The following is a 19,567-nucleotide window of genomic DNA, read 5'->3' as shown; positions in this document are numbered from 1 at the left end:
TAGGAAAAGAAGAAGTCAAACTATCACTATTTGCAGGTGATATGATAATATACATAGAGAACCCCAAAAACTCTACAGAAAAATTAATTCAACTCATCAATCAGTTCAGTAAAGTGGCAGGATACAAAATCAACACGCAAAAGTCAGTAGCCTTCCTATACACAAACAATAAATCTGAAGAAGAAGAAATCAAAAAAACCATCCCTTTTATTATTGAAACAAAAAAAATCAAATATTTGGGAATAAATCTAACAAAAGAGATAAAGGACCTATACAAAGAAAACTATAAAACACTGTTAAAAGAAATAGAAGAAGACACAAAGAAATGGAAAAACATCCTCTGCTCATGGATTAGGAGAATAAACATTATTAAAATGGCCACCCTACCAAAAGCAATATACAGATTCAATGGTATTCCAATCAAAATTTCAATGTCATTCTTCAAAGAAATAGAACAATTATTGATGAAATTCATATGGAATCACAAAAAACCCCGAATAGCCAAAGCTCTCCTGAAAAAAAAAGAAGGGAATGGAGGCATCACATGCCCAGACTTCAAACTCTACTACAAAGCCATAATCATCAAAACTGCATGGTATTGGGCTTCCCCTGTGGCGCAGCGGTTGAGCGCTGGGTTGCAAAGCTGCCCGCGGCCTCTGCCGCGCCGGTTCGATCCCCGGCTGCTCCCCGGCCACCGGAGGAGGGTCCCGCATGGCGCGCAGACCTCTCCTGCTGCACCTACTGCTCCCCTCAGCAGTGTACTTCGGTCCTTCTGCCTGCTCTGCTCCCCGCTCTGGCTCTGGTGAATTCTCTCACCCTCCAGTGCTTCTGACTGTACCCAGTGCATGTATAAACAAACAAACAAACATAAATAAATAAAACATGCCTCTATTAAAAAAAAAAAACTGCATGGTATTGGAACAAGAACAGACATACAGACCAATGGAATCAAATAGAAAATCCAGAAATAAACCCACAGATTTATGGTCAACTAATCTTTGACAAAGGAGCAAAGAAAGTTTGTTCAATAAATGGTGCTGGGAAAACTGGGTCGCTACATGCAAAAGAATGAAGCTTGACCACTACCTCACACCATACACAAAAATCAACTCAAAATGGATTCAAGAACTAGACATAAGACCTGAAACCATAAAATACATAAAAGGAAATATAGGTGAAACACTACGTGATATGCACATCAAAGACATCTTTACAGACACATCACCCAAAGCAGTGATAGTGAAGGCAAAGATAAGCAGCTGGGACTACATCAAATTAAAGAGCTTCTGCACAGCAAAAGAGACAATAACAAAAACAAAGAGAAACCCCACCGACTGGGAGAACATTTTTGCACACAACACTAATGATAAAGGACTGATCACAAAAATCTGCAAAGAGTTGATGAGACTCAACAACAACCAAGAAAATAATCCAGTCAAAAAATGGGCAGAAGAGCTAAAAAGAAACTTCTCTGAAGAGGAAATGCAAATGGCCAACAGGCATATGAAAAAATGTTCAACATCACTTGCAATCAGGGAAATGCAAATCAAAACTACCATGAGATACCATCTTACACCAGTGAGAGTGGCACATATTAAAAAAACCAGCAACAACAAATGTTGGCGAGGTTGTATAGAAAAAGGAACTCTCCTGCACCGCTGGTGGGAGTGCAGACTGGTCCAACCACTATGGAGAGCTGTGTGGAGATTTCTGGACCTACTAAACATAGAGCTTCCATATGATCCAGCAATTCCACTCCTAGGTATTTACCCAAAGGACACAGAAACATCAATTCCAAAGAGCACCTGCACCCCTATGTTTATAGCAGCACTATTTACAATAGCTAAGCTTTGGAAACAGCCCAAATGCCCAAAAATAGATGACTGGATCAAGAAGATGTGGTACATATATGCCATGGAATATTACTCAGCATTCAAAAAAGATAAACACATGCAATTTGCAGCAACATGGATGGCGCTGGAAGGGATCATGCTCAGTGAAATAAGCCAAAAAGAAAAAGAAAAATACCGGAGGGTCTCACTCATAGCAGGAATCTAGAAAACTTAAGTAAGGGACCAGGAAAATGAATAACTATAAGAAAGTGAAAATCAAAATCAACAAAAAACTATGAACCAGAGACACTTTTTGGGGGGTGGGGGGCGGGAGGGGAGGGATTGGGGTCAGAACGGGGGGGTTGCAATTGTATGGGGAATATAAAAATAAAATTTATTATTTAAAAAATAAAAAAAAATAAAACAGCTCCCCTGCTAGGAACAAATATCCTACCGACATTCTTATTAGTCTAACAACACTCTAAAAATGGGTTGCTTCCCTGATAAAATTCATTCCCATGTCACTATCTCAAAACTTGCTATTATACTGCTGCTCATCATTAGTAAACCTAATACTCAATGGCTGGCCCAAATGACTACACATGTTACCGAGGGCCCTTAGCCGCTGCTATACTTCTCACTCTCCTCTTTAAACCTTAACTTATGCAATCTCCTAATTAAATTTGTTTCTTCTAACCTAGGGGAAGCTCGTCAAGTTTAAACTCCTCCAAGCAAAAACAGCTGATCCATACAAGAACAACAGCCTGTCCAGATGCCCTACCTTTGGACTCCAGATGTCCCACCCCTTGCCTCCTTCCAGAACCACCAATAGACAGCTCAGGGATTAGTGTTAGGGAGACCATATTCCAGGGCCCTTTCAGGTAGGGCCAGCTCTACGTCCCACTCCAGCAGGAAGCTGCTACAGAAAATGGATCTCCCCCCTTCAACTCCCCAAAAGATTTTGGGCCGGATATGGTCGGGGGGAATGATGGAGGACAAGAATAGAAAGACTGGAAAGGATGTGGTGCCCCAAGACCAAAACTGAAAGGTAGATGCAGGGGGCCAGAATACAAAAGTCCACCAGAGGCAGGAAGTCTACCTAGAAAAAAATCAGACAATAAACCTCTTCCCACCCTACAAATCTTTTCCCACCCTACAAACCTTTTCCCGCCTTACAAACCCAGTTTCCCACCTGACTTCTCCTCATCCTATAAAAGCCTGCCTTCCCCGGCAACTTACGCAACTTCATTGACCCCCACCTTGGGTCCATGAATCTCGCCAGGGGCGCAATAAAGTTTTCCAGCCTGTGAGAAACTTGGCCTGGCTCTCCTTCTCTTTAGGGCGCCAAGCCTTTCATCTTGGTGCTGAAACTTGGGAAGGCTGTGTCTCCTGGCGCCGGGGCTGCTTTCCCATTCCTGGGACCTCTCCTCTCCATTGCAGACGCCTCACATCCACCACCAGCCTTGATTCTAGGGGTAAGTCACCTGCCTGACCCTCCTTTCTAGGAGGCCCTCGCCTCTGGCTACCCACCTCCTCCCCTAACCCCCTACCTCGGTCAGCTGTTCCATAAACCATGGGCCCACGTCAGGCGACTCCCATTACACCTAGACCTGGATTAGGGGACGCCAGTCCAGACTAGGTACCCAAATCCTAGGCAATAAACGAGTATTGGAGATTTCCCTCTCGCTGGTTTGCCCCCGTTCCGAAGGTCAGGCCCAAATTGTGGGATGCCGGGAATTGGGGTCTGCGCCCCCCATGGCCAGATCAGGTTCATGGGACACTACATTCCTGACTCTGTGCCCCCGTGAGTTGGGAAAGGAGCCGACTTAGCCATGGGGTCTGCCAATTCTAAGCATAAGGAGGTGGGGGTAGAAGGAAATAACAGGACCATTAACCCAGCTGTAAAGGTTGGACCCTTAGGCACCAGTGCCTTATCACAAGGCAGGAGACCCAAGCAGAATCAGATGCTATAGGTTGTGAAGCACAGACCTGAGGGTAAAGATATGGCGATTGGGTCCATCCTGGACTCTCTGGTCCCTTCCTGGTTTTGCCTGTTACCCAACATCAGCAACAAGCACTTCACAGAGGGGTGAGCCTCTCCCAAAGAGAAAAGGACTGTATCAGTGCAGTCTCTGCACTGGCTCGGAGCAGCACTCCCACTGCTCACCTGTGACTGTGCAAGTGCCTCTATTCACCAACTCCCTCCTCTGCAGGGCAGCAGCCTTCCTGCCTGCCTGTGACCTGACAAGGCCACCCACCTGCAAACATGCAGGCCTCTCTTAGCAAACCTGTCCCTTTCCCTAATAAACCTGCTCTTTAATTATAACTAATGTCTCTGTCTAGTGGAGAAACGTGCCTGGGGAACTCGCTGCATGCTGCTGAAACTGAAGCTCGGGTGACACCTTTCCCAGAGTGAACCCAAGGACCCTGCACTAACTCCAAAAACCTCATCACTACCAATACTATTTTTCAAAACTATCAACTACTATACAGCAACATAATTACAGCCTCTGCCTTTTATCTACTGTTATTTGAAATAAACACAAATGAGCCTAAGTTTTCAAGTTTCTATCTTCTAATTTGTTCCATTATCTACTGACTAAGATATAAGTGGTTAAGCCCACTTGGTCTGTTTTCCAAAAATGCAATTACCTGGTCCAAGCACTTTAGCACTTTCTCGAATGGACGGATTATCAATCCTTTTCACACAACAATATAGTCTTCTCCAACACTACTACTAAAAATGTTCTGGGCATATCTCTATTCTTGCTTTGCTTGCAAAGAGGGGATATAAGCTACTGTATACAAAACCAGAATACAGACTCACAACCTAGGGAGTATTTCTTCTTTTCCCCACTTAACCTTTATTTGTATTGTTAGCACCATGGCCATTCACACTCACCAGCAGAATTACAAGCTTTTACATACAGATATGTGCTTCTTTATGGCAAGTACCAATTCCTCAATTTGCTGCCCCCCCCAACCCCCTGCCGCTCCCCACCCAAAGAAAGAAGATGAAGAAAGAAAGCAACTATCTTCTTCAGGGCTTTGAGAAAAGTAGAGGAAATATGTTACAGGGGAGAGTGTGTGACAGTGAAGTTTACAGTTTTAACTTGCAGGGGCAATATTTTCGTTCCCTTTACAAGATGCTATGAAACTGGCAAACACAAAGGCCAGAAGTTAGCCGGGTAGGTGGCTGACTTCCAGGATTACCCTTGCCTGGAGAATTTCTTCTCTCACTGGGCTTTAAAGATACCAGAAGCGGAAAACAGGACCTAGTCCGAAAGATGCGCTGTAAATTTCATAGACCAGACTGAAGGTTTAGCACAAAGGAATGTAAACCATCTCATTCATTTTACATTGATGATGGAGGGCAGGAATAGAAAAAACTAAAAAAAAAAAAGGAGGCACCACAAGACCAGAAACCTGGCTCACACAAGGAGATGGGGTCAGAAGAGATTAGCATAACCAGACACTAGTATCCCGAGGTGCAATCTAAAGATACGACTATTGAGCCCAATAGACCCCAAAGGTAAAGATAAAGATACAGAGATCTAGCCCATTGTAGAATCCCCGGTCCCTTTCAAATTCCACATAGTTATTCAAAATTAGCAACCAACTGACAGCTCACAAAGAGTGACCCCCTTCCAAACAGAAGAAGACTATATCAGTGCAGTCTCTGCACTGGCTCAGGGCAGCACTCCCACTGCCCACCTGTGCCTATGCAGGATGCCTCTTTTCACCAACTATCTCCCTCTACAGGGCAACAGCTTCCTGCCTGCCAGTGACTTGTCAAGGCCGTGCAGGTCCCTTTTAGCAAACCTTTCCCTTCTGAACCAACTCTTCCTGCCCGCTTGTGTCTATGCAAGTATACTTTACTTTCCTGACCCTTTTCCTAAAAAACCTACCCTTTAAATATAACGACCGTCTCTGTCTCGTGCAGAAACTCGCTGCCTGCCGCTGAAGGGGAATCTCTGGTGAAACCTTTCCCGGAGTGAACCCAAGAACCCCACACTAACTCAAACCACATCATTATCACAAGTTCTGAATATGAGCTTCTGGGTCTATGGGGCTGAGCAAAACGCATCACTAAATCCAAAGTCATAGCCTGTCCTCACGTCCAACTTCCAACGACACGGGCCAGGGGGTCGCGCCTACGGGCAGCGCCGGCTGCCCCGCCACCCCCGCGGCCCCGCCCCGCTCTGGCGCCGCTCGAGCCTGAGGCCCGGGTACCGGGCCGGGGCCGAGCAGGAAGGCGGCGCCGGCGCGTACCCACTGCAGGTCTCGCATCGCGGGCTCCCGAATTTCCTCCGGAAGCGCTTCCCCGAATTCCCTCACGAAGCGGCCGCACAGCTCCAGCACTTCCGTCACCGCCCGCTTCGAGGTGCAGCGCACCCGGAAGTCCTCTCGGGGGGTGGCGAGGTCCGAGGCCCGGCCGGCCGTCCCGACCTCGAGCTCCCCGTCGGTCGGCGGGACAAGGTCCTCAGGCTCAGACGCCGCCGCCGCCGCCATGCTTCCCGTTTGAACGTCAGGCGGGAACTGCTGGAGCGGAAGGGCGGGACCCGTGGAGGAAGGCGCCCCTGTCCGTGCGGAAACGTCGTCCGGCGGGGAGCCCAGCCCGCCGCCGCCGCAGCGTTCCGGCCGGGGCCCCGCGCGGCGCCATGGGGGCGGTGGTCGCCGGGCTCGTGGACTGTCATTGCCACCTCGCCGCCCCGGACTTCGACTGCGTACGTGAGAGCGAGGCCGGCTCTGGGAGCGGGGGGCACCGGTCCTTTCCCCTCGGTTGTCTTTGCGCCCCTTCGTTAGGACGAAGCCTCCAGCTCTCACCATCCACGGCCCGGGTCACCAGCTCGTGACTCAGCCTCAGTCCAGCTGGAGGCCAACCCTGACTTTTCTGTCTGACCCCGAGTGGCGGTGGCTCAGCCCCTTCACGGCCCTGTTCCTGGAGTCCTCCCCGGCCTCCTCGCTCCCGGCTGAGACGCCGCTGTCCCCACGCGCGGCCCTGGCGCCCCAGGCCCGCCCCGCACGAGGAAGAAGCTGCCCCTGGGGGCGGCGCGCCACCCGCTGCGCGGGAAGCAAGAGCCTGATCACGGAGGGAAGAGCGGGTTTGTTTTAGGACCAAAACCCTAGAGGCCTAAGCAAAGACAAGGCGCCAGCCAGCAAGCGAGAGGTGGGGGTGAAATGGTGGGCAAGGCCAGCGGGTTGCAGCACGAACAGCTTAAAATTGGCTCAAGGGCCGGTGGAGCCCGCTGAGCTAGAGAGAAGCAAGAGACAAGACTGAGGAGGTTTGCAGGGGAGCCTAGGGGTTTGGATTTCCTTAGAACAGTGCAGGTCCAGAAAAGGTGTGTGTGTGTTCCGGAGTGGGGGGGCGTGTTTTAAGGAGAGTGACAGGATCTGATACACATTTAAAAACCATTTGCTACTGCGTCACCAGTAAATGGAGGAGAACTGAGGTTTCTAGACCAGTTTGGAGGCTTTTGCAGTATATAGACAAGAGGTGATGGGCTCCAGGGAAGCAGTTTGAGAGGGCAGCTGTAGGTGAAGTCAAGGCAAGCATTAGAAATAAAGTCTGTAGTGTGAGCTGAGGAGCTGGAGAGGGAGGAAAAGTGAGGACTGCAGGTGCTTTGGGAAGATGGTGGTACTGTTCATTGAGGCCAGGGAAGGTGAAGTTGGGGAGAACAGGTGGAAGGAATAAGTTTCTTGGGGAGGAAACAGAGACTTAAGTTTGCACATGTTGAAGCCTAGTATCCATGAATCCTGCTTTTCCTCCCTGGCTACCTGAGGACCCACTGCCCTACTGAAACACACAGTAACATCCACACCGGGAAGTTTATGACCCACCGACTGCTTCAGCAGAAACACATGGGAAGGTGACGGTGCCTAAGAGCGGTTAAGTCTCAGTGCTGTCTTCACCACGGCCTAAGTTCAGTCCCCCAGGGAGCCGACACACAGGGCGCAGCAGACCTCTCCTGTCTTCCCACTGCTCCCCACTCTGTTGCTGATGAATCCTCACACCCCCCCATATCTGCACCCCAGTTCTTCACAAAAATAAATAAAAAATTTTTTAGAGATTAAAAAAAAAAAACAGTGGGCCTCCCTGGTGTTGCAGGGGTTAAAGACAGTGCTATCAAGCTATTGGCAGCCTCTGCAGCACCAGTTTGATCCCCTGCCAGGGAGCTACCCACATGGCACAGCAGACCAGTCCTGTCTCGCCCACTGCCACCCTCAACAGTGGATTTCAGTCAGTTTGCCTGTTCTGTTCCCCACTCTGTCTCTGGTGAATCCTCTCACACACCTCCGCCTCTGGCCTGTACCCCAGTTCTTCTGTGCATAAATCTTTTTTTAAAAAAAAGATTTATTTATTTATACAAACACTGGGGTACAGGCCAGAGGCACGGGAGGGTGAGAAAATTCACCAGAGATGGAGCAGGAAGCAGAACAGGCAAAAGTACCAAAGTACATTGCTGAGGGGAGCAGCGGGCAAGACAGGAGAAGTCTGCCACGCCATGTGGGTATCTCCCTGGTCAGCTGGGAATCTAACCGGCACTGCAAAGGCTATGGAAAGCACAGCGCTGCGCTCAACCCGCTGTGCCACCGAGGAGGCCCTAAATAAATAAATCTTTTTTTTAAAATATCACATAAGGTGAGTAGCGTGGGGCCCTGAAATCAGAGGAGAGTGTGAGCCAGTCAAGGAGACAGAAGGGTGTCAGCTAGGAAAGAGTGGTGACTGACGGAGCTGCAGAAACCAAGAATTGGGAGAGATTTCAAGAAGGAAGACGTGGCCAAGTGAGGCGTGCTGAATGCTGCTCACACAGAGTCAGGGGAGAGAGAGAAGTGTCCTTTATGTGTAACAGTACTGGCCCCTGTCTCGTTGGTTTGGGGACAGAAGCCAAATTTTGCTCAGAAGAGTAGTAAGCAGAAGGTAGCTCGGTGGAGGCCCCCACATTTCACCACCATTTCTCCCCACTGTTGTTTTGCTTTATGGCTCCAACTACATAGATGTGTGCCGCCAAAGAGCAGTTACTTGTCACCTGAAATAACAGTAACTATTTCTGCTTATTCTAGGATCTGGCGGATGTGCTTGAGAAAGCCAAGAAAGTAAGTCAACCTCTGTATTTGCCGTTTTGTGTGTTTGTTTGCGTACTAAAACACCTTGAAGGCCTTTCTGGTGGCGCTGGGGTTGGAGTCACAGCACTATCGAGCTATCAGCAGCCATTGCGGGCTGAATACGATCCCCAGCCAGGGAGCTGACCCACACAGTGCAGCAGACCTCTCCTGCTCCCCTCAGCAGTGTGTTTCAGTGGATCTACCTGTTCTGCTCCCCACTCTGTCTCTGGTGGATCCTCTTCTCCTCCCCGCATCCCTGGCCTGTACCCTAGTTCTTGTATGCATAAATAAATAAAAATAAATCTTTAAAAAATGAAATAATTTGGGGAAAACATACTAGTTTTTGGAAGAGTTTATGAAATTCACTAGAACTAGGATGTTGTGCTTGTCCCCACAATGACAAGCAGAGTCCAGCTCATTTATAAGTACTTTCACCGCGCAGCTTATGTAGGAGCCCCGGCTCTGCAGTTACACAGGCCGTATGGCCTTGGGCAAGTTATTTGATTTCACCGAGAACCCTGTCTCCTGAGTGTACAAGGGATGGCAGCAAGACCTGCCCCATTGGGCTGTGGGCTCTCTCTCACACTCAGTGAGGACTCACTAGTAGCCATTCTTAATATAACGACAGTGTGGGTGAGCCAGGCGCGCTAACACCACGAAAATTTTAAACCTTATTTATATTAGATGTCAGTTGTCCAGATAATTTTTTGTTAAAGATTTATTTATTTATGCATATAATAACTTGGGTATAGGCCGGGGTCGGGGGCGGGGTGAGAGGACTCACCAGAGAGAGTGGGGAACAGAACAGGCAGATTGACTGAAATCCACTGCTGACGGGAGCAGCGGGCGAGACAGGAGAGGGTCTGCTGCACCATGTGGGTTGCTCCCTGGCTGGGGATGAAACTCGCACTGCGGTGGCTGCGGATAACTTCATAGGTTGTGTCTTAACCCCTTGCACCACCAGGGAGGCCCTGTTGTCAAGATTCTTAACTGACCTGTCTTCTCTTTCCAGGCCAATGTCAGAGCTCTTGTGGTGGTTGCTGAGCATTCGGGAGAATTTGAGAAGATTATACAGCTTTCAGAAAGGTACTGCCCCTCATTGAGAATTTAAAGGGCTGCCTATAATGATGCAGTTACAACCTCATGTTTATGAAGCCAAACTTCATCCATTTTTAAAGAAAATGGATGAAAAAAATACTAGAAGAAGAAAAAATACTAACAGCCTTTTAAAGACATTCTCTCCTACCAGTCTACATCCTTGCTTCTTAACTCATCCTGCACACCTAGGTATGATGGGTTCATCCTGCCGTGCTTGGGTGTTCACCCAGTTCAAGAACATCCCACAGGAGATCAAAGAAGTGTCACATTGAAGGTAATAGTCACATAAAACAAGAACCCTGGAAAATCTTTTTTTAAAAGATTTTATATATTTTTGCATAGAAGAACTAGGGTACAAGCCAGAGGTGCAGGGTGTTTTAGGATCCACCAGAGACAGAGTGGGGAACAGAACAGGTGGATCCACTAAAATACATTGCTGAGGGGAGCAGCAGGGAGTCAGGAGAGGTCTGCTGTGCCCTGTGGGTCAGCTCCCTGGCTGGGGATTGAACTCAGGTTGTGGCAGTGATAATGCTGAGACTCAACCCCTAGGCCACCAGGGAGGCCCCAGATGATACCTTTTGATGCAATAGTCTTCCTCCTGATGTATATTCCACAGCAACAATCCAAAAGAAGGTTGAAAAATAAAGGAGTAACGCATTAGCTTGTAGAGTGTTCTGGAAAAGGAGGATTCTAAGGTTTGGGTAGCAAGATGGAGTGTTCACAGAGTCACAGTGAGGAGAACAGGATGCCCAAAGTTTCTACACCAAGGGTGACATTCCCACGGAATCACTTGTAAGCAAGTCTGGAGAGGAAAACAGAGTTTATAGTGACTGAGACCATCTGTACAATCAACTTGTTTGGGCACTTTTTCTGATACAATATCATGTTGAGTAAAAAGTTTTAGACATCCAAAAAGGAAAGATACAGATTCATCCCTGTAGAGCTAGAAGGGAACAGAAGAGTTCAGGCACACATTATCTTATTTCTTTCCCTCCTTCCTTTTTTTTCAATGGAAGCACATGGCATTGTGATGTTGCTAGCTTCCAGTGTGCGTCACTGCAAATCAACACGTGTGTCACCACAGCAGCCCCCCCAACCCCGCCCCGGGCAGCTTCTTGGAACTGGAACATACCTGTAGGCGTGTCTTGGGCTATTAAACTGCACTGCTTTTATGCTCTAAAAAACCCTGCCCCCCCGGGTCTCCCCGAGGTACAGCATCTTGTGCTTTAGGCCTCTCTGGCCTGACTCAGCCTCAGGGAGGTTCAGCTTCTCCGGGGCCTCATTACACCCAGATCAGTAGCCCAGCCATGGAGATGTGGACTCTCTGTAACTATGAAACATGATGAGGGCTGTCTTTGTTTTTCACATTTTTATTTTAAGATTTATTCATGCATACAAGCATTGGGGTATAGGCCAGAGGTGTGGGGGGTGGTGAGAGGATTCACCAGAGGGGAGCAAAACAGGCAGATTGAGATACACTGCTGAGGGGAGCTGCAGGGAGACAGGAGAGGTCTGCTGCGCCATGTGGGTCAGCTCCCTGGCCGGGGGTCAAACTCGTGCTGCAGTGGCTGTGGATAGCTTCATAGTGCTGCCTCTTAATCCCTTGCGCCACCAGGGAGGCCCTGTTTTTCACATTTTAAAAGGGCAAGTTTATTAGGAAAAAGGAGAAAGAAAAGGAGGCATCTGCCTAACCATGGGTGGGTGGGGAGCCCCCTACTTTTTCACAATCATGGGTCTATTCCTATAAGAGGCTACCCTGGGCAGCTCTGCTAATTTTGAAGCAAAATTACTTTCACTTCACTTAGGGTGACAAGCACTTTCCCTGTGGCCCCTGAGTGGCTGTGAGATTCCAGGGCACTAGCAGTTCCCAAGGGCCGGGTCAGAGGCGGGCAGGAAAGACTTGCACTGGCAGACATCTCAAGTGGTCTGTTTCCTGGTCTGTTTCCAGCCCTGCTATTGTCCCGACCCGCGGGATTCGGAGGCACGAAAAGAGAAGGGCTGAGGATTGAAATGAGGGGCTTGACAAATTGACGCTAGCGTTTGCTTCTTTATTTTTCCTTTTTCCTTTTCCTACTTTTACATGTTTTTCCTTTCCCTGTCCTACTACCTTCCCTGGCTTTCTCTATGCTCCTCTCTCAGTACGTTTCTCAGTATTCTCTCTCAAAGTCTCTACACAGCATCCTTTCCACAGTCTCCCTCTCAAGGTCTCCTCGCCTCATCCTCTACGCAGTCTCTCTCCTTCTCCTCCACGCAGTCTCTCTCCCCGCCGTCTCTCCAGTCTCTCCCGTGGTTTCCTTCTTATCCCCCCTCGCTCCTCTCTCGTTCCTCTCTGTCCCACGTGCTTCTTCGGATGCGCGGTGGTTTCTCCGAAGGCGAAAACGAAACCTCACTTCGGAGCATGCGCAACACGGCGCATGCTCCGTGCGGCTCCGGACATTTGCGAGCATGCGCAACACGGCGCATGCTCCATGCGGCTCCGGACATCTCCCCCTTTTTTCTTTTCTTTTCTTTTTTTTTTTTTAATTTATTCTTTTTTTTTTTATAGAGGCATGTTTTATTTATTTATTTGTTTGTTTGCTTGTTCGTTTATACATGCATGGGTACAGTCAGAAGCGCGGGAGGGTGAGAGAATTCACCAGAGCCAGAGCGGAGAGCAGAGCAGGCAGAAGGACCGAAGTACACTGCTGAGGGGAGCAGCGGGCGGCAGGAGAGGTCTGCGCGCCATGTGGGACCCTCCTCCAGTGGCCGGGGAGCAGCCAGGGATTGAACTGGCGCCGCAGAGGCCACGGGCAGCTTCGCAACCCAGCGCTCAACCGCTGCGCCACCGGGGAGGCCCCTCCCCCTTTTTTCTTTTAAATGAGATACCTGGCCTGTCTTAGGTTGGCATATCCCGTAACCAGCCTTACCCGTCTTTGCTAATCCGGCGCACTTGGTCTGGACCGCTGTCTTAGGTTGGTCTGGACGGGCTACGCTCTTACCCGTCTTTGGCTCACAGGTTCTCTAGGGCTAAGTTGACCCATCCGGATGCCACTGGGGAGTCCTGGTCAAGTACCATGGTGCCAAGTACTTGCCTGACCACAATAGCCGTTTTTTGTTTCGCTTCCGTAGCCGACGGAGAAACCATACACTGAAAGCACAAACAGTCAGGAGCTAAGGCTACCACCCTGCCCCAAGCTTACAACTCTGAGAGGAGTCCTCTAAACCAGGCAATGAGACCCTCACCCGTAACAGGGTAACACAAATAAAACTGTACAGAGGGTTACAAGGTATATGAACAATTAACAAAATTGTGCTATCCCTTTTTACATTAGAGGTGTCCGCTGACCAAGCACAAAAAGTCCATTCCGCAAATGTCCATTCATATATTACTGAGTTGACAACGCAGAAGCAACACCGGCAGCTAAATTGTCCATAGTGTCCGTATTTACAGCAGCTTAAGTGACAGCAACGGCGGCAGCAGCCGCAGCCTCTGCTATTGAAACGGCAACAATAGCTGCAGTGATGCTAAAATCACGTCTCCTCCTAGGTAGAACAGGAGAAAGGTGTGCAGAAACATCCACGGGCATGACTAAAATAGAAGGTAGACAACGATCATCGCTCTCTCCACACTCCGGGCCCAGGAGGCAGAGAGGGGGCAAGTCTCCGCTGAACAGCTCAACCCAGTGGCATCTCCTGCATTATTGGGGAGGACAAAAAGGAAAGGAGGGGACAGACAGACAGCAGCAGACAAACTCTATAATCTATTATTCTGAATACTAACAAATTATTCAATGGTAGAACTAATGTTTACAGAATAAATGCCATTAAATAATTTCACCTCACCCTGGCCCAACGGGGCACTATCCAATGGCTTGGAAGCCAGACCAATAGTAAGATTAGTGGCAAATACTTGTGGAAAAGTGGAATCATGATGATCAATGAGGAGCAAAAACGGCAGCTGATGCACAATCGCCCATCGTAGTAACATCTGGGGCGCTTGTGTCATCAATGTTAGCAGGGTCAGGTATATTGACAAACCGAACCAATCGAGCAGGAACCCATCGGGGTGCTTCTGCATCCTGTGGGAAAAGACAAATGCTGCCTGGCAGCTGTATTAATACTGGCGCGGGTGGTTGCCACTCATTATTAACTGGGTCCTTCCATCTCGCTTGCAGCATCGTGACCTGCCGAGGGTCTGGCGACCAGTGCCGATCAGCAGCTGACCGCCCCTGGGTATCTAGGGTCAAAAAATTAAGGGTAAAGAGAGCTGTAGTCAAACGGTCCCTGGGGGAGTGTTCTCGGAGGTGGCGCAGGAGGTGGCTCCCCAGGTGTTTTCCATCTCCTTTTACACTTCCTTGGCTTATAACAACTGAGGCCTTTCTCATCCTGTTCCTCGTCTCCTCCCGACTCATCAGTAGAATCATCTGGAGAAGGGGCTGTTGTTATTTTTTGAGTAGAGGAAGGGGGACTTACCGATGTAGAACTCTTAATGGAGCTTCTATCTTCTTCCTCCGTTTGTCTCGCTGTCCTGACGGCCTCAGTGGCTAACTGAGTGGCAACAGTGCCACCGGCATTAAGAGCATCTCCCACCACTCTCCAGACTGTCAAAGTAGTGCCAGGAAGAGACTCAAGGCCATATAATTGCTAATGCAAGACAATATCTCCTTTCACCTTATTCCAATTTTCACTATCGACCTGATCCTGCTTCAGAAACCATTTACTAGTAATACTAAGGGTCTCTACAAATCCTTTAAGAATTTTTCTACTGAGAGGAACCCCAAACTCTTTTAGAAGAGCTTCCAGGGAAATAACTAACTGCCCCTTGGACATTGAATTGCCCATGAATCCCAGCTACCTTACCTTACTTTACTTTACTTGCCGGCTCACCACAGCTGGTCCTTCAGCGGTTCCTTCGTTCTTTTTCGTGCCCCACGTTGGGCGCCACCTGTTCCGACCCGCGGGATTCGGAGGCACGAAAAGAGAAGGGCTGAGGATGAAATGAGGGGCTTGACAAATTGACGCTAGCGTTTGCTTCTTTATTTTTCCTTTTTCCTTTTCCTACTTTTACATGTTTTTCCTTTCCCTGTCCTACTACCTTCCCTGGCTTTCTCTATGCTCCTCTCTCAGTACGTTTCTCAGTATTCTCTCTCAAAGTCTCTACACAGCATCCTTTCCACAGTCTCCCTCTCAAGGTCTCCTCGCCTCATCCTCTACGCAGTCTCTCTCCTTCTCCTCCACGCAGTCTCTCTCCCCGCCGTCTCTCCAGTCTCTCCCGTGGTTTCCTTCTTATCCCCCCTCGCTCCTCTCTCGTACCTCTCTGTCCCACGTGCTTCTTCGGATGCGCGGTGGTTTCTCCAAGGCGAAAACGAAACCGAAACCTCGCTTCGGAGCATGCGCAACACGGCGCATGCTCCATGCGGCTCCGGACATGCTATGCTGTGCTCATCCCCACAGAGGGACCCCCTTGTGGGAACTAGGTCCTCCAGTTGGCAGCTGGACATCAGCACAAGACGCGCCAGCAGGGAGACAGCTGGTGCTATGCCTGGAAACAACAGTGTGGTGGGGCAGGCTGTAGGGTGTGCGGCCAGAGAAGGCCCACCTGCATGCCACGAGGAAGGGCCAAAGGGTAGGCTGAGGGGACAACCAGGCACCGGTCCTAAGGCAGGAGCAACTGGCTGCTCCCGGAAAGAGAAGGAAAGCCATGTGGTAGAGGGCAGGGTGGGGGGTAGTGAGAAGGGAGAACCTGGCAGCACCCCCGCATAGGGCCTGGGTAGTTTACATCCGTCATAGGAGGGCACTGCTACCGCTAGTTCCTGCTCCAAGAAACTGACTGTGTGCAGGACACCTGGTGTAGCATGGTCTCTGGCAACAAAGAGGTGTTTATAAAGTATCAGTTCCCAGGGCCTCCCTGGTGGCCTAGGGGTTGAGTCTCAGCGCTGGCGCCTGATTTCCATCCCTGGCCAGAGAGATGACCCACAGGGCGCAGCAGACACTCCTGTCTCCCCGCTGCTCCCCTTAGCATTGTATCTCAGTCAGTCTGCCTGTTCTGCTCCCCACTCTGTCTCTGGTGAATCCTCTCAACCTTACACTTCCGGCCTGTACCGGAAAAAAAAATTTTTTTTAAAAAAGGAAAGTATCTGTTCCCTTCTCCTTTTTTAACACATTCACTTTTTTCCCTCCCAGGATCTGGATGGAGCTTTGCCCATTATCCAGAATTATAAGGACCGATTGTTGGCAATTGGAGAGGTAAACACTTCTCAGCTGATGGGATGGCTCCCATTCAGGCTTTCATATGACGCATGAAAATAATCCTTTATTCAGTCTTTGTAACTATTGATGCCGTAATGTCAGGTCAGGTCTGGACCCAGCCAGGAGTGGACCCCAGGCTGTGGGGGCAGTGATAACCCCCAGCTACGAGCCTACCCGGGCTGGCGTCTCCTGAAGCCGCAGCAGGAAGTCGCTGGCGCTCAGGCAGGCAGGTGGAAGGAGCAGATTTGTTTGGAGAAACAGATACAAGGAAATGCTTATTAGGTAGAAAGGAACAGAAATAAGAAGGACCCCAGGCCGGTGGACCAGGCAGGGAGGGGCCGGGGGGACCGTGGAGTCGTGCTCTGGGGTGCAGCCTACATTCCCTACCCTCCCTGCAGTCCCGTCTCTGTGCCGGGTTCGCTCTGGGTGGTCTCTCTCACCCTCTTAGTCTCTGTGCCCAGAATCACATCTCCCTCCCCGCGGGGTCCTGTTTCTTTATTGTCCTTGTCCAGGACGTCCTGCTGTCCCCAGCTCTGGGGGGTCTGATGAATTCAATGTGGGATTTGCTGCCCTTATCTCTGGAGCCTCCCAGACTCCTCCAGCATTTCCTGTTCTCTCCTGCCCCTTGGAGCTACCCACTTGCCCTGTGACTCATTATCCATCACTTGGATAATTATATTCTCCCTGTTCAGCTGACTAATAATTTGCTAATAATTCCTCAATAAGCAGAAGAGTTTAGAGATGAAACAATGTGAATACTCACCATAGGCTGACATCACCCAGAGAAGATGCTGGATTATCACTTCTATGTACTTGGCTCTTTTATTTTTTTAAATATGGGTCATCTCTCTGATTGGCTAAAATATATACAAACATACTTTACATAGGCCAAACTTTATAAATAAAGCACACTTTACTAAATAAGTTATAGCTATAAAACATTTATCACTTGGTAATAAATCCCAATTCTAATTAAAGATACAAGACAAGAGTAGCACTTAAACTAACAATGTAGACTGTAGCATGGGGGGCCCAGTAATATCGTGGGGAGCATCCCCTTATCCTCCTCCCTGTCTGCTCTGGTAGCTGCATGCCACTGACATGTGCTGTCGAGGAAAAACAACAAGAGTTTCAAATCTCAGTATACCCCAAAAAAGAACACAAAAGAACACGATCTTTTTTTGTACTATTGGAATTATTGAAATAATATCACCATATAATAATAATGATCATGTTCATTCAGGGTATATTCTATGAGAGACATTGTTCAGATTAATTCCATCTGCTTCATGTGACTGTTTTTGTGGCTGCTGGAAAGTCTAAACTCATACTTGCGACCTGCGTGTATGACATTTGTCTTGGACAGGACTGTTTTGGAGGTTCATTAAGCCATAAACACAAGGTGTTTTATTTTTCTGTTACAGGTTGGACTCGACTTCTCACCCAGATTTGCTGCCATGGATGAGCAGAAGCAGGAGCAAAGAGAAGTCCTAACCAGACAGATCCAACTAGCCAAGAGCCTGGATTTGCCTTTGTGAGTTAACCTATCATCTGTCTGCATGGAGCAAGAACGACAATTAAATTCTGACTCTGAAATGGAGCACTATATTTCTTTTTCCTTGAATAATTTTAATAGGATAAAAATAATACTTTCAGACTAAGTACTTCAAAGGAATTTTTTTGCTGTTCAACAGAAATGTTCACTCGCGCTCAGCTGGGAGACCCACCATCAGCCTCCTCAAGGAGCAAGGTAGGCAGGCACCTGGAGAAGTGTGCTCGAGGCTGGGGCTTCACGCTTGCTCATCTTCTCTCCGGGCGCCCATGTCTTAGTTTCTTACAGGGAAGCATGCAGGGCCAGGGTGGAGGTGGAGATGCCCCGGAGGTTCTGTGAGTCAGCTTCCTGATCAGGGTTTCCAGAATGGCTTCCATGTGTCAGGCTGGGCCAAAGCAAATGAAAGATCTCATCAAGTGATTTCTTTTTTTTTTTTAAGATTTTTTTTTTAAAGATTTATTTATTTATTTATACAAGATCAGGGGTACAGACCAGATGTGCGGGAGGGTGAGAGAATTCACCAGAGACAGAGATTTTGCTCTTTCACCCCTCTCTAAGAGAACAGAACAGGCAGACTGACTGAAATACACTGCTGAGGGGAGCAGCAGGTGAGACAGGAGAGGTCTGTCATGCTATGTGGGATTCTTGCCGGCTGACTGGGATCAAACCCGCGCTGCCGAGGCTATGGACAGCTTTACAGTGAGACGCTCAACCGCCTGCGCTACCAGGGAGGCCCTTAAGATTTATTTATGCATACAAAAACTGAGGTATAGGCCAGAGGTGTGGGGGGTGAGAGGATTCACCAGAGACAGAATGGGGAACAGAACAGGCAGAGTGACTGAAATACACTGCTGAGGGGAGCAGCGGGCAAGTCAGGAGAGGTCCACTACGCCATGTGGGTACCTCCCTGGCCTGGAATCCAACTTGTGCTGCAGCGGCTGTGGACAGCTTCATAGGTTGTGTCTTTGATACTGAAATTGTGGGTTTTCAGGCCTAGTCTCCCAGCCAGAAACAGATCCCAGGCTGCAGTGGCAGCGCTGAGTCCCAGCCAGACCACCACAGGTTGGTGTCTCACGAAGCCGCAGCAGGAACTTCGCAGATGCTCATGCAAGCAAATGAGAAGAGGCAGATTTGTTTTAGAAAAAGAAAAAGCTTATTGAGGAGAAAAGGAACAGAAATAAAGTGGGACTCCCAGGCCATGGAACCAGGCCAAGGAGGGGCAAGGAAGCCGAAGTGGAGTCGTGACTCAGGGAATATAGACCTTCTTTCCCTAATTATTCTAAAGCACCAGTCTCATTGTGATTGGTTAGTTCTCAGCGGTCTCACTAACTGCCTAAATGTCTCTGTACCCAGAACTAAGTCTCTGTGTCCCAGCCCTTGTCTTTTTTTCTTCATTGTCCTCTATTTGAAATGTCTTGTTCACCCTAAGGTCATAAAGTAAGTCTCAAATATCATAAGTTCTGGGGTGTTTGATTAGTCCCCTTTGGAATTTGTTGCCCTTAGCTCTGGAGCCTTCCTTAACTCTGCTGAAGTCCCTGCACTGTCCTTGAGGCTGCCTAATTATCTTTAACTTGCCCTAGGCTTCATCTTAACCCCTTGTGCCACCAGGGAGGCCCCGCATCAAGTGATTTCTATTCCCCAATCTAAATATTAGCATCTCCAGTTTCTTAGCTTGTCCTACTGATCAATAAGAGGAAAAATCTGCAGCTACGTTGGGGTTGGTTTTGCATGTTTCTGCTGCTGCTTTGGG

The 19,567-nt window shown here is 48.8% G+C and overlaps 2 protein-coding genes across 7 annotated transcripts in view; one reads left to right on the top strand and one right to left on the bottom strand.

Annotated features, from left to right (window-relative positions):
• Positions 1-6,344, bottom strand: part of NSL1 (NSL1 component of MIS12 kinetochore complex) — a gene marked incomplete at both ends in the record, with an annotated part of 36,798 nt that extends 30,454 nt beyond the window's left edge. The window contains one exon of the mRNA XM_084245498.1: positions 6,105-6,344. Coding sequence (XP_084101624.1) covers positions 6,105-6,344 — 240 coding nt within the window. The remainder of the gene's footprint in view (positions 1-6,104) is intronic.
• A 149-nt stretch (positions 6,345-6,493) lies between these two features.
• Positions 6,494-19,567, top strand: part of TATDN3 (TatD DNase domain containing 3) — a gene marked incomplete at both ends in the record, with an annotated part of 28,759 nt that continues 15,685 nt past the window's right edge. For 5 of the 6 annotated variants that reach the window (XM_084244847.1, XM_084244846.1, XM_084244845.1 and 2 more), the window contains 7 exons: positions 6,494-6,559; positions 8,898-8,930; positions 9,952-10,025; positions 10,227-10,311; positions 16,200-16,262; positions 17,690-17,799; positions 17,960-18,015. In XM_084244847.1, the coding sequence (XP_084100973.1) occupies positions 6,494-6,559; positions 8,898-8,930; positions 9,952-10,025; positions 10,227-10,311; positions 16,200-16,262; positions 17,690-17,799; positions 17,960-18,015 (487 nt within the window). The remainder of the gene's footprint in view (positions 6,560-8,897; positions 8,931-9,951; positions 10,026-10,226; positions 10,312-16,199; positions 16,263-17,689; positions 17,800-17,959; positions 18,016-19,567) is intronic. The other variant, XM_084244848.1, reaches the window with a different exon arrangement.

Source organism: Talpa europaea (genome assembly GCF_964194135.1).
Source record: "Talpa europaea genome assembly, chromosome: 10".
Lineage (NCBI taxonomy): Eukaryota > Metazoa > Chordata > Mammalia > Eulipotyphla > Talpidae > Talpa > Talpa europaea.
This window is presented reverse-complemented; position numbering and strand designations above follow the sequence as displayed.